General features: G+C 35.8%; 1 protein-coding gene across 2 annotated transcripts in view; it reads right to left on the bottom strand.

Moving 5' to 3' along the window:
- inaD (inactivation no afterpotential D) overlaps positions 1–25,536 on the bottom strand; it is a 120,567-nt gene extending 95,031 nt beyond the window's left edge. The window contains exon 1 of one of the 2 annotated variants that reach the window (XM_067773642.1): positions 25,238–25,536. In XM_067773642.1, coding sequence (XP_067629743.1) covers positions 25,238–25,265 — 28 coding nt within the window. In that variant the 5' untranslated portion in view covers positions 25,266–25,536. The remainder of the gene's footprint in view (positions 1–25,237) is intronic. The other variant, XM_067773641.1, reaches the window with a different exon arrangement.
- Positions 25,537–27,344: the final 1,808 nt, after the last annotated feature.

Raw genomic sequence — 27,344 nt, 5'->3', positions numbered from 1 at the left:
CTCATGGACCGACCAGTTCAACCTAACCTAATTTAATTTGATACATAAACTTCCGCCGCAGTACGAGTTTGACGCTAGTCCATCGATTTACAAAAACAAAGTACATGGAATTTTTATTTATGTTTGTTCCGCCATGGTTATACATTACAATTTCGAAAAAGTTAACCATAACGGTGTTTAACATACGCCATTATGAAATTCCTACGTAAAACCACCCCCTGATTTCGAAAATCAAGGTTATTTTTAATTCTATGGTAACGTTTTTGAGATATTTACGAATGACTGTTTTACCAAAAAAAAAAAAAAATTGGGTCCACTTAATCATATATATCTGAAGAACGAATTGAGCAATTCCAAAACGGTTTGAAGCTTTTAAAAGGTAATAAAATTTTCTATAAACTGTGCATACAATACTTTTTGCTAGGCCCTACAGATTCAAAGATAACGAACAATCATTACGGATTTTTTCCATTTTTTTTTGTAAAATATAAAAAAATTTGTACTTTTCGAGGAAAGATCTCGAAAACTTTTTATTTTTTTGCAGATTTGTTTTTTCTCTCCAGGCTCTGTTTTATTACAAAAAAAATAAGCCTTCTTTCAACAAAATCGATGGACTAATACGAACGTTATAGGCATTCAACCTTTTATTACCTTTTAAAAGCTTCAAACCCTTTTGGAATTGCTCAATTCTTTCTTCAGATATATATGATTAAGTGGACCCAATTTTTTTTTTTTTTGGAAAAAACCGTTATTCGTAAATATCTCAAAAACGTTACCATAGAATTAAAAATAACCTTGATTTTCGAAATCAGGGGGTGATTTTCCATAGGAATTTCATAATGGCGTCTCTGGTGCATTTTGGCTGTAAACCAGTGATATTACGTAGTCCAGAATTTTGTGTATATTTGATGTTGAAAACGTCGATATAGCAAATGAAATCTACAGATAGTGAAGAACCATGATGTAATGATGCATGTTTGCAATGCATCAACAAAAATAAACTACGGGTTTTGAGGTTGCGTATTGCCATGACGTAGCAAAAGCAAAGCCGTATATAATTTTTTTGAGAATGCAAGGCTAATGCCCCGATTCTAGTATGTTAACAATATTCTTCACCACGGTAACGAAATCATGTGGCAACTTTTACGCCCTTTTGGTATTCTACCTGCGAAAGTAGCCGGATGATTTTTTACCAACAAAAGTAGGTGATTACATCGAAACAACCACACAACTGCTGTTGTTTAGAAAAAGGCAAAACTGGAAAATAAAGAATTGTAAGCGCAAATAAGTAAAGATAATAGTAAAAAAGTGTTGCCTCTTGCTATACATATTTGTTTACATTATGTACTTTCACAGAATAAATTACAATATACCTATGTAGAAACTTATCATGCATAATATGCATATACATACACATCGTCCCGTTTATTCGTTAACCTCGTATCTACAAGTGAGACATATTCGGTAAAGCGAACACGGTTGCCACCATGTTTTCATTTGGAACCAAAATTCATCGAAAAAGGACCAAATTTTTGTTTTATTTTATTAGTATAAAATACAAAATTTCGGGATGTTTCCATATAATATTTTACTAAACATAGTGAAGACTTTCCTTTAATTCAAGCTAAACAAACAGATATATGTGCATGCAACCAAAAATGGTACTATATTTTGACATAGGATAAGTCTATGTCTTTCACCAACCAAACGTTGTGAACCTAGTTTTGGTCACACTCTTGGTTCTCGCATTATGTTGTTGATTGCAATTAAAATGTACAGTGCAGTTAGGTTTTAGTAAGAAACGGTTCAAAATTTGCGTTATGGTGTTGCCGAACTATGTATGTGGAAAATTGAGCAAATCATAAATGAAACTAGACAATTTTGTTAGTGCTATTTTTATAGATGCTTACTTTTTCCCTTAAAGTTTAAACTTCATATCAGAGCCTAGATTCAGTAAGATGGCATGGAAATGTTATTGTTTTGGTACATTTTATTGACTGAGCAATTTTTTATGGTGAGAGTTCCATTGAAGTAAATTCAAAATTATTTGGGGGCTAACGAAAGTGTGGCGAATTTTTGGGCATTATTGTGAATTTTTACCTGAGTGAAAAGAAAGAAAAGTACGAATCGTGGCTACTGCCCAAAAAGGACCAAAATTGAAGAAAAGGGACCAGTGGACCAAATGGAGTTGGAAGGGACCATTTTTGGTCCAAATAGACCAAAGTGCCAACCGTTAAAGCGAAGAAAACTACCTTTCAAATTTCTGCACAGACACTGGTGAGTTTTTTGGTGATGACAGCGTTACCACTTTCTTTGGCCAGAATCGGGGATAAAAGAACTGGTAACGATATTCTGTTACATAATGTTCTGGGTACTATTTTACCGGTAACGCTCAGAATCGGGGCGTAAATATCTATTGCTTTTGGAATGCAATCCACAAAGCATGTTTTTTTATCCAAATTGTGTGGTATATTTACAGGCGCGCATCAACAGAGCATAGTTACATTGGATTTTTAGCAGCGCTTTTTTAACAACAATGCCTCCTGTTCACTACTACTTACTTACTTAATAGGCGCTTAACCGTTTAAACGTTTATGGCCGTCCAACAAGGCGTGCCAGTCGCTTCTTCGCTTTGACAACTGGCGCCCTTTGGTCACACCAAGGGAGTTTAATTTTAGATTTCCAATTTAATTTTCTAATTTAAATAATCTAATTTACATAATTTTTGGGATATCAAATATTATTATGTGAGTGTGCGATGTTTTTTTCTCTTCGTAGCCATTTTTAACACACAAAGTATTGAAAATTCTCAGTTTCAAAAGCTGATGACTCACTAGATTTTTGCAAGCATTAGCTAAGCCTTACTACGCTGACAATAATTTTCCACACCACAATTCGGTAAACATAAGAAAACTAAGAAATAAGGGAATACTCATTTTGCTGCCTAGCAAATAGTTGGATTTGAAAAAGGGGGAAACCAGACGTGAACGCTCAAATTCGGTTAACTTGGCTGAGCGATTACCTTTCTCGACGGTTAAACTTTGCACGATTCTACTGTATAAATTAAGTATTAAAGATATTTAAATATTTTATATGGTATAGCGAAGATCCAAGTCTGTACAACATTCTCTTAACCGCAAGTGGTGCAACCTTTTGATATATTCTATTGTGAACTAAAAAGCATTTAATTTTTTTTTTTAATTAAAGAACCATTATGGCCGTCGAGAAGAGAGAATGGTTTTACCTTCGCATATTTTATAATGGAAAAAAATAGTCAAGAAAACCGTTATACAAAATTAACAAGTGATCCACTAAGTTGAATTTTCAATTTAATTTGTAAAGTTTCTTCGACGTTTCAACATATAAAAAATAAGCGCCAATTAACAAGTGATCCACTAAGTTGAATTTTCAATTTAATTTGTAAAGTTTCTTCGACGTTTCAACATATAAAAAATAAGCGCCTATTAAGTAAGTAAGTAGTAGATAAAGTAGTAGTTAAAGATGCGCGCCTGTAAATATACCACACAATTTGGATCAAAAAACATGCTTTATGGATTGCATTCCAAAAGCAATAGATATTTAGCATTGCATTATCCAAAAAAATTATATACGGCTTTGCATTTGCTACGTCATGGCAAATACGCAACCTCAAAAACCGTAGATAACTTATGTTGATGCGTTGCAAACATGTGATAAAAGTTATACATATGGCAGATCTCTATGATTTTTTTAGACAATATTTTTTGTAATATATGTAAGCATTGTTTGAAATTCGAAGCTTCTATCTGTTAAAATGGGGCAGAAATTACGAAAAGTACCAAAAAGTACCCTTATATACCCTACTATTTAGTTTGTTTGGTAAAATATTTTGCTCCGTTTAAGCACTTTTCCTTTTTTTTCTACTTTGCTTAGCAACTGCATATATCTTTTACTTAACATTGCAGACTGGGGACCGTTGTTGCTTTTGTGGCCCAAACAACTTATGTCGTTCTTCCACAATGTACATTTTCAGGCCTTGGTTGTCGTGGCCTCTCGAAGATAGCATCTGCGGGCCAAGTGGGTAATCAGAGTTTTGAATAAGCCTTCCTAAAACATATAGTTTTATTTATATATTTCTCACCTTAATAACCGACATGAATGACAGACAAAAAAATTTTAATTTTAGAAATTTGAAAAACACTCTCTTTTCACTTTGTCGTAAAATAGCTCCGTTCTCATAGCAAATACAAAGCGGCTAAGACCCATGCTACTTTTTGCTTCTAGATCTGATAGCTGTAAAAATTGATCAAAACGGAGCGGAAATTATGTTCTTAAACACCGATATAATGTGCGAAATTTTGATTTTGAAATTTTAAGAATAGCTTATAAAAATACAAAACTCTTTAAGGTAGATCGCTGTTAATATACATTTAACATCGCCCTTGCTGCGAAGCTTCCAATCTAGATAGTCTTTAAGTGTTTTTTCACCTTGATTCGTTAATTGCGCTCTCCCTTTATAGTTCTATTTGCCATTGTTAAGATTTCAAAATAATAGTTCATCAACACTATTTTTGTCTTAAGGACACAATTTCCGCAGGTTTTGATCCAATGACATATATTAAGAAAGTGCTTAGGATTTCCAGGAAGTAACGTAAAAATCGATCGAAAGGTTCCAAATTATCTATGTGTGAGGTTTCATATTTCCAGCTCAATGAGAAGTTACTTAAAAATCGATCGCAAGATTCTAAATTCTCTCTTTGGCTTCTTTTCTAAAGATCTGTTAACACCTCCATCCTTGCTCAACTTGAAATATTTTTTTGTATTGGATTTGGATAGAATAAAGCCATGTTCAAAGTTGAAAGTTTCTAGCTCAGCGGATAGTTATTTAAACACCGATCCCAAGATTCCTTATACCCCATGAGTGTTATAATTATCTCGATCCGTGCACTACATAGCGAAAATATTTTTCCAGAACATAAGTAATTGTTCGAAAAATTTTATAATTTTCCCCTTATAAGCCAGGTTAAGTTATGTTGAACTGGCCGGTATAAGAGGACCTTACATATACTAAATGATTCCGCATTGTTACGAGAAGTTTGTTAATGACCAAACTGAAAAACCCTATCAGAAACCAGGAACTATTTTATAAAACAACTTCGTCCTCTTGGCCAATACTTTAAGGTTTCTAGGACCGATGCCACTTGCAGCTTCTAGATCTGGCAGCTGTATTACTGCTAATAAAAATAAAAAAATACATACATATGTACATATTTTCAAGTAGAAAAAATTTCAAGTTTTGCTTACAAGATAAATAAAAAATAGTTCTAGCGTTTCTTGTGATCTCGATACCGCGCTATTAGCCGACCGCCGTATATCTACATATCTGTTATTACAAGCAATAATCGGCTTAGTCCTATCCTTTTACACACGACTTAGGCGATTATTACTTATGAATACAGAGGTCTATGTTTGAAAGTCAATTCTTGCTGCATATAACAACAACACTATTATTCATTGTCGTGTTATTTAAGTAACTTCCCGTGAAGCTAGATTCTTGATACTGTGTTATACTTCAGGACCCCATAACCATTAGAGATATACTCCGGCGATAAACGCTACCGCCGCCGCCGCCGAATGTTAAAAATATCGGCGCGGCGGGGGCGGCGTCCGGCGCCGTTCTATATTTTCTACTCATTTGAGACTGTTTAGGCCATTTATTGTTCATGTCGAAAATTGGACGGATATGGTCGAAAGGAATATCAACGGATGCGCATTACTGCCAGTTATAAGAATCCAATTGCGAAATGTAACTCTTTCTACCCATTCAAAAGTAATTTAAAAAAACAGGCGCTTTCAATTCCAGCTTAGTACGGACTTTGCATCACCCAATTCATCAAGTTATTAAAACAAAATACTAAAAGAAAAATTATATAAAAAATTTAAATGCTCACTTTGCATAATTAAAAAAAAAAACTTAAGAAGGAACAATGAATTCAAATAAAATGACTCAAGTCGATCATGTTTTCAAATTGTCCTTAAGTTGTTAAAAAAGCAAGTTACCCGAAAAGAATGCCGATTTCCTCAAAAATTCTATATTCCGATTGGCGTAAATAATAAGCGAAATCAGTTATCCAAAATCCTTTAGTAGGTTCCAGGGGTTTAAACTCTCCTTTGAAATGATTCTCATACTTAAGTTGAAGATAGAAAGGTTTGAAAAATCTCTTGGCCTTATATTCAAACATCTGTTGTTTATTTCCGAAATAATAGCGTCTGATGTGTTAATTTTGATTTTCACACTTCATGATTCAACACCTAAGTCACACCTAAAATTGGACGGATATGGTCGAAAGGAGTTCCCGTTTTGACATTTCCTAAAGTTGGCTGCCCTATCCCAACTAGTCCCTTGGAGTGAATCACATTGATTATAGCCTGAAAACTGAAGCTGCGCGGTTATTCATAACGAGTTGTATAAAAAGGCCGGAAAACAACAGTTGGATTGAGCGTATAACCTTCACCTTTCAACTTAAAATCGGTCCACCTTCATTTAAAAATATCGTTTTGGTTTAGCGAAGACTATTGAAATTAATGTTTCGAACACACATCTGTAAATTTTGGTCTTCATTTAAAGGTATCCAGGGTCCTTGTAAAATTTAAACTATGTAGGATTATACTATTTTCACCCATGAGTTACGCAATAATATCTACTTGGACTGCTTATGATTTCGAGGGCGGCATCCTTGGCCGAACGTTTCAAGGTGTTTCTCTGGTAGTGCTCGGCAGTAAAGCGCGATAAAAAAATCCGTTAGAAAGTCTTCGGAGTTATACATATAGCTTCTAGTGACGTTCAGGAAGGTATGAGTTCGAAGTCGCAGTCCTATAGCTTCTGTGCTGGCATGTTGTATGAGGGCCAGGAGGTGTGGTAGCGACTGATGGTCGGGATTGCTACTGTTCGCTCTTCGGGAATTATAGATCCCCCTTTGGCGAGATTAACAATAGGCCAGCATTGGTGCTCACATTGGGGTTACAAATAATTTAAAGAAATCGTGTTGATAAAGAATATTAGAAGTTAGACCAGAACATCTCCTTCGGTGAAACTATGCTGTGTACGAGACATACAGACAAAAGTGTGACCATTTTAAGTAAGCAGAACCAGTCCCTTAGACCGGGGCTACGTTCGAACCTCCCTGGAGTAAGTGAATGAAGGACAGTCCATCCGCAAGGAGCTGCTCTTGAAGTTTTTGGAACGATCCGTGAGACTTTGAGGCAAAACCCCTTTTTGCGATCGATTTTTCGAAATCGCCAAAACGTTGATTCCCTTAAATACATACAAACAAAACTTTTCTAAATATTATTTTTTTTAAATAGAAAACAGTTTTTTAAGCAAGAACACCGGCGTGCGGCGGCGCGTATATAATAGTGCCTACGCCGCCGCCGCCGATATAGTGATCGGCGTAAACCTCTAATAAAAATGCAACATAAAGGAAACAATTTTGCTAGGTGGTTTTACTATCGTCTGAGCTTTGAAATTTGGCTTCCCAGTGACCTGAAACTTTGAACATAGCTTTGGGCTCTATTAGGTTGTAATATTTAGGATAAAAGAGGTTCGAGATATTAAGAAAAACCTTTTACAACATGTCTTTCGACAGTTATTTGAGTAATTTCCAGTAGAGCTGTATTCTTGAAGCTAAGAACTTGCACCATAATCCCATGACAACGCAACATAAAGGAACAAAATTGAAAGTTTGAACAAAACTTCAGGCTTTATTGGGTTGTAATATTTAGGATAAAAGAGTTTTCTTGATGAGACATATTCAGAAAATTCGGTTACAACGTTTGGAATCTTGCGACCGCTATTTGAGTAACTTTCCATAGTGTTAGATTCTTGAAACTAAAAGCATACTTCAGATCTCCATGAAAATTCAACATCAGGGAAAACAATTTTCGCTAGGTGGTCCAGGGATCATCAAAATAAAAATAAAGCGGTTGGAAATTGTGCTTTCGAGTTCTAAGGAGCTTCCCGGTAATCCAGAGACCTGAAACTATGAATGAAACTTCGCGATTTATTGGGTTGTACTATTAAGAATAAAAGAATTTTCTAGATGGGACCGGGATAGAGATATTTAGAGTTATTAGAATTCTGGAATCGTGCTATAAATTTTCAAGTAACTACTCATTGAGCTAGAAACATGAAATCTTACACATAGTTGACGTCACCTTGACATTGCGAGAAAAAATTTTATTTTCTCACTGCTTTACATACATAACAGTTGGGACAACCTCCATTCAGTGGCTTTTGACTTACTTAAAACTTTTAAATTTGCTTCCCTTAAACGTGAGTAGTACCACGCCCCTTTCCTTTTTTTTAGGTCATAAACTCAACCGATATATCAAGTCCCAGCGCCTTATCTCTCTTTGGTAATGAATAACCACATTTTTTTCATTTTTCAAAATTTCGATATCGACTTTTTTTTTGGAGTGAGCGTGGTCGCCAAACAATTTTACTAATTCATAAAGTGAATGCACAATGGCAGGAACAACCCCCGTGTCAAACTACAGTACGATATCTTCAACACCTTTGGTTTTAGGTTTTAAAGACTTTGAAATCTTGTTCTTCTAAATGTAGGTGGTGCCGCGTCATCCATTGTCAAAAAATTTCCAAATTTATATTTCTTGTCATAAAGTCAACCCATATATGAAATTGTATCAATCTTTGCCAACGAATTATATAATTTTTTCCACTTTTCGAAATTATCGTTCGATTTCTGAGGTTTGAAGAAAATATAAAGTCAAATCCTAAGGTGTTTTAGAATTTCGTATTCGATGTCCTATAATGGCTTGATCTCCAAGTCTTCAGCTGAAACTGTTAACTTCTTTGCCGACTTCTTTAAATAGAACTTTGTTTCAGACACGGTCGATGATGAATTTAGTGTTCCTGATTTTTCATCTACTTTAAAATTTAGTGCTATATTAATTTCTGAAGAGGACGTCGTAAGTGCTATACGGGACTTACAAACCTCTAAACGTGCTGATTGTCATAGACTCTTCTCATTTTTTCTTAAGTAATGCATTGGTTTTATTACCGAACCTTTACTACTGTATTTCAATCTTTCGCTTAAAGAAGGTATCTTTCTTGATGCTGGGAAAGTAGCTTCTGTCACACCCATATTTAAGTCTGGGAACAAATGCGACATTTCTTACTATGTCCAATCTCCAAGCTTTCAAATTTCACTAAGTTGTTTGAACAGATTTTCAGTATTAAACTTTCATTTGCTATCAAAACCTATCATCTCTTCTGCGTAGCATGGTTCGTACCAGGGAGTTCCAAGGTTACCAATCTCTTAATTTTTTCAAACTTTTGCATATCGTCTTTCCGTAGGGGATTCCAGGTAGATGCTATTTATACAGATATTTCTGAAGCTTTTTATAGGGTCAGCACTAATTTATTGTTGCGTAAGCTTAACTCAATGGGATTTCACAATCAGTTTCTGGTTTAGGTAAGGTCATATCTGACTAATACGGTGAATTTCGTTAAATTGAATAATGTTAGATCATCTTCTTATGTGGCATCTTCGGGGGCTCCACAAGGCAGCATACTAGGCCCTTGTTATTCTTAATTTTCCATGGTCATCTTTTGTATTCTTCAGACATTGAAGTTTTCAGCATAAGTTTAATTGCATTGGTGCAGACAAAATAAGTTGGCCCTTAACATTGATGGGTGCTGCTTTATAACCTACCACAAAATACGCTGCCCGATGCAATCTTCCTATCATATTGCTAATAAATCTCTTCATTCTTATCAAAAATTAGATACCTTGTTATTGTTTTTGACACGAGATTCACCTTCAAGGAATATCTAGATTATATTATTCCTAAGGAATATTGCTTTCTGACTTTATTTAAAGAAATAGCCGTGAGTTTAAAGACCCGTGTATAAAAAAATGCTTTATAAAGCTTTTGTTAGGTCGAAATTCATCCATATCGTCCATTTTAAAAGAATTGAGCGCGTCCAAAAAAGATTTCTGCACTATGCTTTATCGAATTTATACTTTAGTTTCCCTATACCCTCATATATCTCGTTTCCATTGTGACCTTGTGTACTACCGTTATCCAATTAAAGTTACACGTTGAGTATAATAAGATTAGGGTACAACACCACTCAAAAATGTCCCTTTTGAAATACTGAGAAGGCAGACAGCCTTAGAATGTAAAACACTACCTATGTTTTCAAATTTCTTCCAAATTGGTTAAGCCGTCTCCGAGATAGTACACTGAAAGAAATGGTGCTAGTAAAATCAACAAATTGTTCTTGACTTAACGGAGATTCGGTGAAATTGATCGAATTATGGTTAATTCGACCGATTTCTTTGTCAAACGAACAAATTAGTTTAGTCATTTCAACAGAAGAAAAATTGGCTCTCTTAATTTAACAAAATTCTGTAAAATTGACAGATTCCTGGTCAATCTAACTGATTTTTCTGTTAACACAACTGATCTTACAGGTCATTTCAACGGCGATCATCTGTCAATACATGAGCAAATATCAAAGAGAATTTTACGCTCACTGCGCTCTCTACTTTGTACTTATCACGATGGTGCCACTTGTTAAAAAAAAAAACCAAAATAAAAAAAAAAAAAAAATAAATGTAAGGCGCGATAACCTCCGAAGAGATCTAAGGCCGAGCTTCTCTTCCAATTTGCGTCGTGCTCCTCTTGATTTTTCCCTACAAATTGGCCGGACGGGACCTACATGTTTTATGCCGACTCCGAACGGCATCTGCAAGGCAGATGAGTTTTCACTGAGAGCTTTTCATGGCAGAAATACAATCGGAGCGCTTGCCAGACACTGCCGAGGGGCGACCCCGCATAGAAAAATTTTCTTCTAATTGAAAAATCTTATTTCTAAAATTTTGATGTTGCTTTGCCCGGGAGTTGAACCCAGGGCATACGGTGTGATAGGCGGAGCACGCTACCATCACACCACGGTGGCTGCCAAAATAAGAAAACCATAAAATCGAAAAAACACACAAAATGGGAAAACAATAAAAAACTAGTTTTTCAGTTATCAATACAAAACAAAAAAACCCTTTTTTGAATTTACTGTGCAAAAAATTATGAGATACCGGGACACCTATTTATTGGGTACAATTTCGCAACTTCTCGTCCAAGCGAAATGCAAAATTCCGCCCTCTTGTTGCAAAAGTTTTGCTTGAACGAACAGGATTTTTCCAAAGTTAGTAACATTTTGTTCAAGTTTTTATGAATTTTCACTCACGCGAACGAATCTAATAAGATAATAAAAAACATCATTTTTTAATGTTGATGTTTCCGACAAAATAAAAGCTTGAGTTGTTTTGGAATCGTTTCAACTTAAAGTGTTACGAAAATTAAACTTGTCGAATTACATGTAAAGTTACTGCAGTGGGGAATGACCTTCCTGCGATTTGATTCTTTACTTTTCTATAACTTACAAGTTCTATTTATAAAATGTTACGCCAAACATTTATACTACAACTTTTGTTCGAAACAATCAAGTGTGACAACTACATGCGAGAGAAGAAATTGAGAATGAGCTGAGCTGCAACTGGAAGAATTGAGAATCAGTTTTGTGACTACTATTTTCATTTCTATTTGCAAAGCGAAGTTCAAAACTATAAATTAAATAAATTATAACATATAAAATTTGGTGAAAGGGCGTTTAATAAAACAAAATAATAAAGTGTATAATGTTTAATGTGTGCCAGCATATTTGATGTAAGCCCAATTGACGTTCGGTTAGTAAGTGCCACCGTGGTGTGATGTTAGCGTGCTCCGCCTGCCACACCGTATGCCCTGGGTTCGCACCCCGGGCAAAGCAACATCAAAATTTTAGAAATAAGGGATTTCAATTAGAAGAAAATTTTTCTAAGCGGGGTCGCCCCTCGGCAGTGTTTGGCAAGCGCTCCGAGTGTATTTCGAATTTGTAGGGAAAATCAACAGGAGCACGACGAAAATTGGAAGAGAAGCTCGGCCTTAGATCTCTTCGGAGGTTATCGCGCCTTACATTTATTTATTTATTTATGTATATGGCAACATAGGTACTTTCGTACAAAGCTGTCGCAACAACTTTTTTTGTTCATTTGACTACTAAAACGGTCAATTACGAATCAACGATTTGTGCGCAGTTGATTAACATCTTGTTGCGGTGGATAAAAATTAACTGAAATTTCGGTTGATTTTACCAGTCTTTTTCTTTCAGTGTAGTAGACATACAACAGGGGTATATATACCTAAAAATTTTTCTATTGCAAAAAAAAAGCAAAAAAGCTTCCGTTTGATACCCATATTGGCAAGTATCGTACAATAAAAAAAAATTCAAATTGACTTCCTTAATGACAACATGGACACGGCGATGCTTTCTAACCTGCTAAAAATATGCAAGATGTGCTCGCAGGTTAAATGTGATGCTCTTGCAACGTACGTACTCATAAACTTTCGAATTTCTAATTGAAGTAAGAAGTAAGACTCCACACAGTACAACAACATGTGCAACAGCGGTGAATTACTTGCAACCTGATGGTGTAGAGTTTCCCACTATTCATTCCGCTGGGCCCTCCTTTTTATAATCAGCTGAGCAGAGCTCACATAGTATATTAACTTTGTTCGCATAACGGTAATCCGTAATGGCATAAAATAACCGAGATAGATATAGACTTCTATATGTATATCAAAATGATCTGGGCGAAAAAAGAAATTCATTTAGCCATGTCCGTCTGTCCCTCCGTCTGTCCGTCCGCCCGTAAACACGATAACTTGAGTAAATTTTAAAGTGTCTTCATGAAATTTAGTACGTAGGTTCCCGGGTGCTCATCTCAGATCGCTATTTAAAATGGACGAAATCGGACTACAACCACGCCCACTTTTTCGATATCGAAAATTTCGAAAAACCGAAAAAGTGCGATAATTCATTACTAAAGACGGATAAAGCGATGAAACTTGGTAGGTGCGTTGACCTTATGACGCAAAATAGAAAATTAGTAAAATTTTCGACAATGGGCGTGGCACCGCCCACTTTTAAAAGAAGGTAATTTAAAAGTTTTGCAAGCTGTAATTTCACAGTCGTTGAAGATATCATAATGAAATTTGGCAGGCACGTTACTCCTATTACTATATGTGTGCTAAATAAAAATTAGCAAAATCAAATGACGAACACGCCCACTTTAAAAAAATTTAAAATTAAAATTAAATTAAAAAAATTTTTTTAAAGTCAACAAAATACAAAAATAAAAGAACATTTCAAAATGGGCATGGCTCCGACCTTTTTCATTTAATTAGTCTAGAATACTTTTAAGGCCATAAGTCGAACAAAAATTTACCAATCCTTGTGAAATTTGGTAGGTGCATAGATTCTATGACGATAACTTTTTTCTGTGAAAATGGGCGAAATCGGTTGAAGCCACGCCCAGTTTTTATACACAGTCGACCGTCTGTTCTTCCGCTCGGCCGTTAACATGATAACTTGAGCAAAAATCGATATATCTTTACTAAACTTAGTTCACGTACTTATATGAACTGACTTTATCTTGGTATAAAAAATAGCCGAGTTTCGACTATGACCACGCCCACTTTTTCGATATCGAAGTACCAAATATGAAAAAAAAGATGAAACATGGTAATTGGATTGGTTTATTGACGCAAAATATAACTTTAGAAAAAACTTTGTAAAATGGGTGTGACACCTACCATATTAAGTAGAAGAAAATGAAAAAGTTCTGCAGGGTGAAACCAAAAGCCCTTGGAATCTTGGCAGGAATACTGTTCGTGGTATTACATATATAAATAAATTAGCGGTACCCGACAGAAGATGTTCTGGGTCACCCTGGTCCACATTTTGGTCGATATCTCGAAAACGCCTTCACATATACAACTAAGGGCCACTCCCTTTTAAAACCCCCATTAATACCTTTAATTTGATACCCATATCGTACAAACACATTCTAGAGTCACCCCTGGTCCACCCTTATGGCGATATCTCGAAACGGCGTCCACCTATAGAACTAAGGCGTGCTCCCTTTTAAAATACTTTTTAATACTTTCCATTTGAAACCCTTATCATACAAACACATTCCAAGGTTACCCTAGGTTCATTTTGCTATATGGTGATTTTGCCTTATTTTTTCTCCAAAGCTCTCAGCTGAGTATGTAATGTTCGGTTACACCCGAACTTAGCCTTCGTTACTTGTTACTTGTAAGTTATTTGTATATCGAAAAAAAAAATGTTTATGTGTCTTCCTGATTTAGGTGTGCAGGGGCACAGCTGCCCTCAATTTTTTACGCATTCACACCTCAATATACAGATGAAGTTAGATTCAAAGAATGATAAAAGAAATATTGAAAACAAACATAAGCACCCATCTCAGTTTCTTGAACAACCATTTGTGATATTTCTGAATCTTTAAGGCTGAATGAGTTCGTCGATTCGGATATTTGTTTCTGGAAATTGAATAGGCCTGGCCCAAAATATTATCAGCAATTGGTCCACCTTGTCACATATACTACCTGAGGTAATTTTTGTGTTATTTCACATATGATTAACTTAATAATAATTACAGAAATTTCTGTGGCACTATAGCCATAAGAACAGAGTGCCTAAAAAGCGTAAATTTCTCTTTAAAATAAGCTGATGCATTTGAATAATATTAACAACTGTTCGCTGTTGCAAAGATCAATGAAATCTGCTCTTTTAACAGAAAAATCAGTTAGATTAATTTAGAATCTGCCATTTTGACTGAATAATGGTAACTTGAAAACAACGGTCTTTCTTCTGTTGAAATAACTAAATAATTTTGTTCTGTCGACAAAAAATCGTCGGAATAATCCATAATGCGATTAATTTTGCAGAGTGCGCGTAAATTCAAGAATAATAAAGTTTATTTAATTAGCTTTATTTCTTTCGATGTAAGAACATGGTGAACTGGAACTTTAACGTATGCTTATTTTGGATTATTCACATATATACATATACTAATAATGTTTCAAATTAAACATTTTTGAAGTTATACTTCTTTGACATTTAAAGAGTGAAATTAAAAAAAAATGATGAGCAAATCTCCAAGTCCACTCAATCGTTAAACTAAAGAGAGTCAGCCGCAAGGGGCGACAGCTGGCTCCCTCAATTGAATGCCCCTTAATCTCTATCTCGCAAATTGGAAGAAGGTCAAGCAATCTTACTGTCGGGGGACATGTGGCTGGAAAGGAACGTTTACTGACTGTAGATACGGGTGCATCCCATTCCATCATTCGATCAGATTTAGTCAACAAGAAGATAAGACCATTGCTTGGAGCAAGATTACGCACAGCCACAGGAGAGGACCCCAGGTAATTGGAGAAGTAGCATGTGAAGTAGCAATTGGGAACGTCACGGTACTACACAATTTTATAGTGGCAGAAATTGTTGATGAAATCATAATTGGAGTGCACTTCTTAATCGACCAGGGCATCAACATCAACATGCAAAGCAAGACGATGCGATATAAAAACATGGATGTACCACTTAATTTCGGCTACGAGAGAGGCTACAGCAGTAAACGAGTGCTGGTGGAAGAGATTCAGCAAATACCACCAAAATCCGAAGCAGTCATCTGGGCAAAGGTTGATGGAGATTGTGGGACAAATAAATTGTGGGTTGTCGAAGCAGCAAAAAAATCAGCACTGAACATACTTGTAGGAAAAACCCTGGCTATGACAAAACAAGATGGACGCATTCCGGTAAGAGTGCTCAATGAGTTCAAGTCAGCACTCAAACTGATCAAAAGAGCTATTTTGGGAAGATGCCAAGAGGCTGAAGGATTTATTAACTGTGAACAGCTCCAGGAACACGTTTCATCTAGTAATACTGATCTTTCAAATGACATCACGGCATAGACGCGGGGGCTAGAGGAAGCCTATCAGAGTAAGGCAAAACAACTGCTCCTAAAGTACGCGAACATATTTGACCAGGATGGTTCCAAACCAGGCCGCACCAACGTTGTGAAACATCAAATTGACACTGGAGACGCGAGGCCGATACGTCAAGCTCCTCGTAGTGTTCCACTGGCGAAACGGAAAGTTGTGAGTCAAATCGTACAAGAAATGAGCGACAGCGGCGTCATCCAACCCTCAGCTAGTCCATGGAGCTCACCGGTGGTTCTTGTGAAGAAGAAGGATGGGAAAATGAGGTTTTGCGTGGACTATCGCAAGTTGAACGACGTCACGAAAAAGGATAGCTACCCACTGCCGAGAATTGACGACACTCTGGACACGCTCTCTGGTACGAAATGGTTTTCCACACTGGACTTGAAAAGCGGCTACTGGCAAGTTGAGGTGAAGAAGGAAGATAAAGAGAAAACAGCCTTCAGTGTCGGTGATGGTCTTTGGCAATTTACAGAGATGCCTTTTGGACTTTGTAATGCACCAGCTACTTTTGAGAGACTCATGGACCAGGTACTGAAAGGACTACATTGGAAAATATGCTTGGTGTACCTGGACGACATCATCGTGTTGGGCAAGAACTTTTATGAACATCTTAAGAACTTGGAGGAAGTTTTCCAGAGAATAGCTGGCGCTGGTCTGAAGTTAAGTCCCAAAAAGTGTGCGCTGTTTAAAAAGGAAGTAAATTATTTGGGTCACATGGTAACGACAGAGGGCATCTGCACTGCGAACGAAAAGATAGAGGCTGTAAAGGATTAGCCAGGAACACAGAACCTACATGAATTGAGAAGTTTCCTTGGGCTGTGCACATATTACCGCCGATTTGTACCAAATTTTTCCAGCGTAGCCCATAGCCTCCATGAGCTTACAAGAAAAAATAAAGCTTTTGAATGGAAGAAGAGCAAGAAGTGGCTTTCCAAACATTGAACGAGCATTTGTGCACTGCCCCAATGTTAGCATATCCGATTCCAGGAGCAACCTTTATTCTAGATACAGATGCGAGTGGATATACTATAGGAGGCGTTTTGTCACAACTGGTCGATGGGCAGGAGAAGGTAGTTGCATATTACAGCCGTTCAATTGGAAAACCAGAAAGGAACTACTGCGTTACACGGAGAGAGCTGTTGGTAGAGTGCATTAAACATTTTCACAAATACCTCTACGGCCAGCGATTCCGCGTCAGGATAGATCACGCAGCGTTGAAATGGCTTCTGCAGTTCCGTAATCCAGAAGGACAATTGGCACGGTGGATCGAGCGGCTACAATGCTATGACTTTTCCATTGAGCATCGGAAAGGTAGTACCCATGGTAATGCCGATGCAATGTCACGAAGACCATGTAATTTGGAATGCAAGGATTGTTCAAAGGCCGATATTAAAGAAGACATTATAGATATCCAGCTAATGACTATAACGTGTGCGGATGAATGGGACAAGGAACAACTAAGAAAGTGTCAGCTAGAAGATACAGATCTGGCACATGTTATGCAAGGGCTCGAACGAAACGAAAGACCAAATAGAGAGGAGATGTCAGCAAAGAGTCCCATTGCGAAGTCATATTGGGCACAGTGGAACAGTTTAGAATTGATATCTGGTTGCTTGCATCGAATATGGGAGAGTGAGGATCAGTGAGCTGCACTTTAAGGTTATTAGTGGACTAACCAAAAAATGAGTATTAGTGCGTGCACAAACAAAGAATATCAAGCACTTATATCCACTAAAACACATTTACATAGTCACGCTTCGTAAAATGAATAACCGCTCATAAGCCACGAAGCGGGTCAGTACTCAATTGTCTTATTGAGCAAGAAAGTCAACTGTGTTATACGAAAACACTAATTGGAATCAGTAAGACTAATAGTGAAATAAAATGAATATAGTCATATCAGTTTTCTGACGCTAGCAACACAACGATGTACACGAAACTAAACTGAATACAGCGCTAAAGAAAAAACGATAGTAAACGAAGTATACAGTGTATCACACACGAAACCAACATGCTACTGAGTTAAAGCGACTATGATTTCAGTTTATACTCAACAATGTCATATATGTATGGGGCATATGTGTTGCGTGGCACTCGTATGTATTTTCTATTTTATGTGCTATTCACATAGTATTTTTCTGTACTTGACTAATAGCGTTTTCTTTTCTGGCTTTAGTGTTACGCTTTTTGTACGCCGCGCAAGGCTTGTTGTTCTATTCTAAAAAACAGGCACCGCATTTACGGGGTATTTCGTTCTTTTGTGAAAGTTGTTGCCTGCTCGAAACGCAAAAGCGTTACTCTTTTACCCTGTATAAAATGGCGGTGTGGCAGTGCAACTCTGTGAAACTCTCAATTCGCTCACACAAATCACTACCCAGATTTCGGATTCACGAGTTCAAAAGAGTTTAAAATTGCTTCGTTCTGCGCATCTACGTCACAGTTGACTGTTTGAGTGAATGAAAGAAAGAGAGAAAAAAACAAGAGCTAAAGGAAAATGACGTAAGAATTGCCCATAAAAAAGAGCTGATTTAATGTTTACATGCGCAATGCGCAATCTTCTTGTGTACTTTGTGATATGAGTGAATATGGTGAGTTGAATTGTTTTTTGTATGCACTATAAATGTTGACAATTTTCTGGGGTAGGAGTAACTATATTAAGGCTTTACCATTTACTTAGGCAACAATTTATTTCAGAAAAGAAAACGCTATAAGTACACATTTAGACAAAAATTTTTGGCTCATGACTAAATGCACTAATTTTATTAGTACTCAAAGCAGATCTCTTGTGAGGATGGTCAATGCAAGAAGAAACTGATAGTTGTTCCCAGAAAGAGGATTCCTGACGTGCTCAGCGAATTGCATAATGGTCCAAGCGTAGGTCATCTTGGAATCACGAAGACGCTCGAGAAGATTAAACAGAGATTCTATTGGGTTGGTTGCCGTCAGTCGGTCACTGAGTGGATTGCGAACTGCGAGGTTTGCAGCAGATCGAATGGGCGCAAAACCCGAAGTCATGGCCAGATGAAGCAATATAACTCAGGTGCCCCATTTGAAAGGATCGCTATGGATGTCGCAGGTCCATTTCCTACTAGCAACTGCGGAAGCAAATATGTACTGTTAATTATGGATTATTTCAGCAAATGGCCAGAGGTATACCCAATCCCAAATCAAGACGCAGAAACAGTAGCAGAAGTGTTTATAAACAATTGGGTTGCAAGGTATGGTGTACCAATAGAGTTACATTCTGACTAAGGCAGGAATTTCGAATCAGCTGTGTTCCAGGAAATGTGAAATCATTGGGCGTTCAAAAAACACGGACAACTGCATTGCATCCTCAGTCCGATGGTATGGTGGAACGTTTCAATAGAACCTTGGAGGAGCATTTAAGGAAAGTAGTAGACAAGTACCATGAGGAGTGGGATACCCGCATACCATTATTCTTGTTGGCTTACCGATCAGCAGTGCATGAGACATCGGGCCAAACCCCTGTAAAAGTAATTTTTGGCAATGACCTTCGACTGCCAGCTGATTTGAAGTTTGGGCTAGATGCCGATGCGGGGAGAAATGTCAAGAAATCCACTGGTGTCTTGGAAGAAGAGATGGGAGAGATACACGATCTTGTAAGACAACGAGGAAAGATTATGAGTGACAAGATGAAAGCCCGATACGATAAAGCAATTAATTCGGAAGGTTTTCAGGGCAATAATTTGTGCAAGTATTACTCACGCGCATATGAGAAGCTATAAACGTAGTTGTGGCTGGTGATTTTGTAGCCGATACCCAACTAGTAAGTTCTGGAATGCCTAGAAGTATGCACCGAGAAATCTAAAAGTATAAAATGCCGCGACAGTAGAGGCGCGAGAATTCAGTTTCATTTAAGCTATCAATCAGTTTGAGTTAAGCAAGTTATCAGTAAGCGAAACATAAGTGTTATTGGGAAGTACTTTAATAAAGGCCATTTTGCATTATTGAAGAGTGGAGTTATTTATTCAACAGTTGATTCGAACTTAGCAGAAGGTTGCAAATAAGAGGATTTGCACGAAATTCGTTACAATATGTATGTACATATTCACGTTTCTTTGTATTTAGTAAACTGCATTTACGCAATAACATGGTTGACTTATTTTTGTAAAATTTTGAAAGAAACTTCCCATTAAACTAGAAACTTGTAGCATAGTTTAAATTCAGGCGAATATGCAACTCATTGGGCGAAATCGGGCGATAGTCTAGCCCACTATGGACAATTTTAGTCAGTGGAAAAACACTATAATTCCTTACCGTTTATTGATAACTGATGAAACTTAGATAATGATTTGACTTTATGACGCGAAATAGAAATTCAGTAAAATAGAAGAAACAAATTTAAAAGCTTATTGGGCCAGGTTCTAAAATTGTAGATGGGTTGCTGTTGGAGGAAATTTCTATTTTGTATAAAATTTATTATGATAAGATTGTTTATTATTAATTAAAAAAAAAATTAAAATATTTTTGTTTTCGTTTTACCGACCCATTGATAAAGGATTGCAGGTTTGCATTCGAGCTCAAGGCCAGAACAATAACCATTGTAAACCTTACTTATTGTAAACAATAACTTTTTGACAACTTTTATGACAATTATTGTTTTTTATTGTTCTATAATTGAAAAATTATTTTTTAATTTGGAATAGAAGATACAAAATTTTGCAGACACCTGCCATAGCTACACAAATCCAATTCAAAGGTTGCTACGCCTCCCTCATCAGTACGCTTAAGATACGTTGCGCTTACCATTTAGCCACACAGCGGTGGTTTGTTTTACGGTTGCTACTTCTCTTCCTCTTTTTCCAACTTTATTAGGCGTCTAAAAATTTTCTATCTTCTATTCCAAATTAAAAAATAGTTTTTCAATTATAGAAAAATTAAAAAAAAATGATTGTCATAAAAATTATTGTTCTGGCCTTGAGCTCGAATTCGAACCTGAAAATATTTTTACTCGACAAAAATATCGTTTCTAGTTTTCTTCCCTACTTTTCCCAACTCAGTGGAGGTATACCCTTCCTCTGAGCGACTTGTAGAGCGTGATTTTATTCGTCGAGAGAGGACTTTACTTTTCAATTGCCTACTCAGTCTAAAGTAGCCTTTGTAGGAAAGACCCCTTCCTTGCTTACCTTTGCGTTAAAGTCTCCCAGCATGATTTTAATATCATGGCGTGTGCATTCATCGTATATATTTTCTAGCTTTTGATAAAAGGAGTCTTTGTCCTCTTCGTGCGCATCGCTTATAGGTGCGTAAAACTTCGCCTTAATGCGGATCGCGGCAAGACGCTCCACATAGGTAGATTTTAGACATTTAGGCGGCCATAATTGAATTTCTGAAAGTTGCCAAAATTACAAAAAAGCACTCCCACAGCAGGGGAACAATAATTCTACCCCTTCCCATTCATCACATACCTGGCGTTAGCTGTCAAGTAATGGGAATTTAGCTATTTCTGAAACGCGTGTTATAGTTTTTTTTTAACCTATGTGAAATCGCATGTTTTAACGTGAATATTTTAAGTTTTAAGACAATTGAATTGAATAATTCTAATGGATTCTGATATTTCAGGTATATACTAACATTCTTAATGGTGTTTGTGATTTTTAAAAGTTATAAATTGATAAAGAACCTATTTTATTTAGGATGTTAAAAAAAATTACATTTTTTTGATTTTTGGTGTTCGAAACCAGTTTTGTTATGTTTCCAAGTCCGTCCAAGTGAAAATTAGTTTTGAACATACTACTTGGCACAATTAGCTTGCCAACTGCATTAAATTTAGCTGCAGATACTTGCAGATAGGGGGTTAGATAGAGGGTTTTATACATCCCATGAAAAATAGCCTCACTGCGCATGAATTTTTTAGTGTTACACAGTGTAATATCTATTCTAATATAACCGATTAGTTACACAAATTATTATAATATTTCATAAAACCAATTAAAATTTTACCCTAGATAAAGACAGAACTAATTTATTACACTTCTTGCTGTACAACAAGAAAAATAGCCTCAATGTGCAGGTATTTTTTAGCGTTACACAGTGTAATATCTATTTTTTTAATATAACCGATTATTACACAAATTATTATAATTTTTCATTTACTAAACAGTTTTAAGAAGATATAGGCAATAAAATTTTTTTGGCCGCCTAAAACTTGAAAATCTACCTATGTGCGCTCGTTCACCATGAACGAAAGTCATAAGCGGCGACGTTTCGACAGGCCAAATTGTTAATACTCCCAGCAAAGAGACTATCAGCTAAACTCATTAATCCCAGCAAAGAGGACCTACGAACTCTCACTGGGTACTATAAGAAACACTGTAGTTTACGATATCACTTAAGTAAGTTAAATCTATCGCATGAAAAAAAAACCTATCGCTCTGAGATGGAGCATGAAACGCCTGTTTATATTCTCTACTCTGGCAAAGCAGAGACTTTCCCATTTAGGTGGCGTGACTCTTAATTACTTCGGGGATACATAAAATACATTTAAGGTCTCCACATACAGTACGAACAAAAATGTCAAGCACATCAGATCTAAATAAATGTCGCAGCGCATCGAGGCCTAATTATAATAATAATAATAACAAATAAGGACGGGACTTCATACCTTTCACGAATGGGGCTGAACATAATCTTATCCCATTCGTAATATCCAAATAATCGGCTGTATAAGATATGAAATATATAGTGGACATATGTATGTATGTACATACCTAAGCGATTTTTAAGATAAATATAAAATAAACAAGTAAGGAAGGCTAAGTTCAGGTGTAACCGAACGTTACATACTCACCTGAGAGCTTTAGACAAAATTGTCTTTTTCATGGATACATACAAATGGTAATACTAAAAAGTGGTGCAAGTTGCCTTTGCTATATTTCTTCAGCTATCAATTCGTTTTAATTGATTTTTTTTTTAAATATGAAAATTTATTTAAATTTGAACTATAGAATTATGACTTTTTTTTAATTTTTCGAGATAGTCATAGTCGGATTTCGCTCATTTTTAATACCAAAATAAAGTGAGTTCAGATAAGTACGTGAACTAAGGTTAGTAAAGATATATCAATTTTTGCTTAAGTTATTGTGTTAACGGCCGAGCAGAAGGACAGATGGTCGACTGTGTACAAAAACTGGCCGTGGCTTCAGCCGATTTCGCCCATTTTCACAGAAAACAGTTATCGAAGCTATGCCCTTACCAAATTTCACAAGGAATGGCAAATTTTTGTTCGATTTATGAAATTGAAAGTATCCTCGACAAATTAAATGAAAAAGGGCGGAGCACGGCCATTTTGAAATTTTCTTTTATTTTTGTATTTTGTTGCACCATATCATTACTGGAGTTGAATGTTAACATAATTTACTTATATACTGTAAAGATATTAAATTTTTTGTTAAAATTTGACATAAACATTTTTTTTTTTTGAAAGTGGGGTGTTCGTCATCCGATTTTGCTAATTTTTCTTTAGAACACATACAGTAATAGGAGGAACGTTCCTGCCAAATTTCAGCATGCTATCTTCAACGACTGCCAAATTACAGCTTGCAATACTTTTAAATTACCTTCTTTAAAAAGTGGGCGGCGCCAGGCCAATTGTCTAAAATTTTACTAATTTTCTATTCTGCGTCATAAGATCAACCCACCTACCAGGTTTCATCGCTTTAACCGTCTTTGGTAATGAATTATCGCACTTTCTCGGTTTTTCGAAATTTTCGATATCGAAAGAGTGGGCGTGGTTATGTCCGATTTCGTTCATTTTAAATAGCAATCTGAGATGAGTGCCCAGGAATTTACATACCAAATTTCATTAAGATACCTCAAAATTTACTCAAGTTATCGCGTTTACGGACGGACGGACATGGCTAAATGAATTTATTTTTTCGCCCAGATCATTTTGATATAAAGAAGTCTATATCTCGATTAATTTATACCGTTACGGGGTACCGTTATGCGAACAAAACTAATATACTCTTTGAGCTCTGCTCAGCTAAGTATAAAAATAGGTAGGTAGTTTGTGTGAGGATGCAAAGTTTCACGTATGAAATAGCTATGGCAATGAATCACTTATCTCAACAATATATAACGTAAACGTAAGTATTTGATGAAATTTGAACCTTTTAGCCGTAGAAAGGGGGTAGAAATGACAGTTTATATGGGGTATATAATATATACATATATACCACCGATCTCTATAATTTTTTCAGACAACAATATACATAAGCATTCGGTGAAAATTGAAACTTCTAGCTGTTCGAATGGGGCAGAAATTGCGAAGTTTCTTATCTGAACAATCGGTTGTGGGGGATATATGCTATATATCGACCGATCTCATCCAATTTTTCAGTTCATTTCATTTAATTTTAGGGACTAGTTTGCATACAAACAGATAGACGGACAGACGGACATGGCAAAATCAATTCAGCTCTTCATCCTGATCATTTCGGTACACTTATTTGTGGGTCTATCTATTTTCCTTTAAGGACTTACAATTTTAAGACTCGTGACGAAGTTAATATACCATTTCATTTTCATGAAAGGTATAAAAAGTATAATTGGTCCAATATTTTGTCATGTTTTCCTACATATACCAACACAGTTGGCTTTGCCAACTTTCTAAATGTTATGTTACAAACAAAGGCAGTTGGACCAGTTTGCTTTGTACGTTTAATGGATTCTTAAATTTTAGTTACATCCACAAATTTTGTATGTTGAAAGCGCCTTATCTAAGAAAACTTTTGAAAAACGCTTTATTTCAGAATCTATTTTAAAAATGTCCTATCTATCAATATATTTGACGTTAGACAGGGCGCTTATGAAAAAAAAATCTGAGATAAAGCGTTCTTCAACCAAATTTTGAGATAGAGCATTTTGGAAACAAGTCCAAAGGCGATTTTAAATAAAAATCTGAGATTGGGCGTTTTCCAACTGGTAGCTAAGGATGATATTCCAATCAGTCGTCGAAATGAAAAAAAAAAATATTTTCACACAAGTAATTTTATGTTGCACTTCAATTGCTCAACCCTGTATACTTATATGTGTGTATGTATCAGCGTCAAAAAAATAAACACAACTACCGATGCACGTTTGAAAAACAACTCCTACAAGTTTCAAGAGCTCGTGGGATCGAACGTAACGGAATGCGAAGTGCGCATCAGATATTTATCACTACATTTCTTATTATTGTTCAAACACTTCACAATTTTTTTTTTCAACTCGAATGAAATTTTGCATTTTCAACTCATTTATTATTCACTAAATCACTAAATAATTAAAATATGAATATTTTCCTTTTGTTAAGACGCGAACTTACCTCCACTTCCAGAATTTAATTGCACCATTTTACAAAATTATATATGTATAAAACTTTCTTTATTTCAAAATTATTTAGTTACTTTTTATCGCAAATATATTGGTGTTGTTTTTTCTTTCAAATTGAAGTTTTTTTTTTAATTTATAAACTGTTTAATTTTTTTCTCTTTTGTTAAAGCATTTTATTTGGTTTTCATGAAAGAAGTTACAATTTCGAAGAGCTCCCGAACTAGCTCGAACTAACCAAATGAAAATCGCGCCTAAACTGATTTGCAAACCACTTGAATTGACTAACTTGTCTAATTTGTCTTGACATTTTTTTATTGTCATTCGACGTATTCGTAGCCCATAAGAGGTGACTGTAAAATTGTATTGATTATTGATTCTTTGACTCAGCTTAACTGTTATGTATGTAGTTAATTGTCTTCATACAACTGACTTAGGGCACTTCGAATATATACATAAATTACTGTTTTCTTCAAGTTTACTTTTCAATGATACAAATCTTATAAATGCACTCATACTCTTTTAAGAAAAAGATAAAATTAACAATTCCTTAAATTGAAGAATTTAATGTCAAGTAATTCTGATACCGTCAATGAAACGGTCGTGGTGCGTTTTACATATACGTATTACACATGCTGGGCCGTATTGAAAAAAAAAAACGTATGACCCCAGTATGGAGTATATTTGCAATTCAGTTCTTTGTCACCCTTAGAAGGTTAGTACTTACAATCATGTGGTGTAGAAGAGTGCACGGGTACCTCTTCGCATTATATCCATACCATTGTGTTCACTTGCTTGAGAAACCCAAATTGTCGGATACTGTGAACAAACAGAAACTTTATTTAATAAATAATTGTTTTTGTTTTTATCGGCCTATTGATTATGATTCAAGGTTCGATTCGAGCTCAAGGCCAGAACAATAATTTTTTTCCCAATGATAATTATTGTTATTTTTTAATTTTACTAAATTTGAAAATTTTTATTTTGTTTTTGAAAATTTTCAGACAACCTGCCATAGCTGCGCAGATAGATCCATTTCGAAGGGTGCTAAGCCTTCCTCATCAGTACGAAATGGATCTATTTGCGCAGCTATGGCAGGTTGTCTGAAAAATTTTCTACTTACTTTTCCAAAAACAAAATACAAATTTTCAAATTTAGAAAAATTTAAAAATAATAATTATCATTAGAAAAAAAAATATTGTTCTGGCTTTGAGCTCGAATCGAACCTTGAATCCTTTATCAATAGGCAGATAAAAACAAAAACAATTGTTAATAAACCATGAGCACTTGGGAATGTCAAACAATGTAATTGACAATAAACAAATCCAGCATTATCAGTGATTTGCACCAGATGGCGCAACACTGAATAAATATAGTTGGTAAGAAGGAATAGAAGTGGCAATTTGTCAGTCAAACAAACCACCGCTGTATAGCTAAATGGTTAGCGCAGCGTGCCTAAAGCGTACTGATGATGAAGGCTTAGCACCCTCCGAAATGGATCTATCTGCGCAGCTATGGCAGGTTGTCTAACAAATTTTCTACTTACTATTCCAAAAACAAAATAAAATTTTTCAAATTTAGAAAAATTAAAAAAATAATAATTATCATTAGAAATAAAAAATTATTGTTCTGGCCTTGAGCTCGAATCGAACCTTGAATTTATTTAATAAATAAATAAATACAAGACGCGAAAATATCCGTAAATAGTTTAGGCCGAGCTACTGTTCCTATTTGCGTCGCGCCCCTTTAAATTTTTCATACAAATTGAAGGGGCGGGCCTATGTAAATGTTTTATGCCTACTCCGAACGGCATCTGAAAAGCAGATGAACTTTCACTGATAAGCTTTCATGTCAGAAATACACACGGAGCGTCTGCCTAATATTGCCAAGGGCGGCCCCGCCTAGAAACACTTTGCTTCTAATTGAGAAAACTTTTTTCTAAATTTTCGATGCTGCTTTGATCGGGAGTTGAACCCACGATCTTCGGTGTGCTAGGCGGAGCACGCTACCACCGCCTTTATTTACCATTTATAAAAATTGTACAAGACTTACATTTTATTGTAAGGTCATCGTTATGTAATTCCCTAGTGGCTTGCTTCCGC

The sequence above is a fragment of the Eurosta solidaginis genome, chromosome 3 (genome assembly GCF_040869045.1).
Source record: "Eurosta solidaginis isolate ZX-2024a chromosome 3, ASM4086904v1, whole genome shotgun sequence".
In the NCBI taxonomy this organism is placed as follows: domain Eukaryota; kingdom Metazoa; phylum Arthropoda; class Insecta; order Diptera; family Tephritidae; genus Eurosta; species Eurosta solidaginis.
The sequence above is the reverse complement of the archived record's forward strand: the minus strand, read 5'-3'. Positions and strand labels throughout refer to the sequence as shown.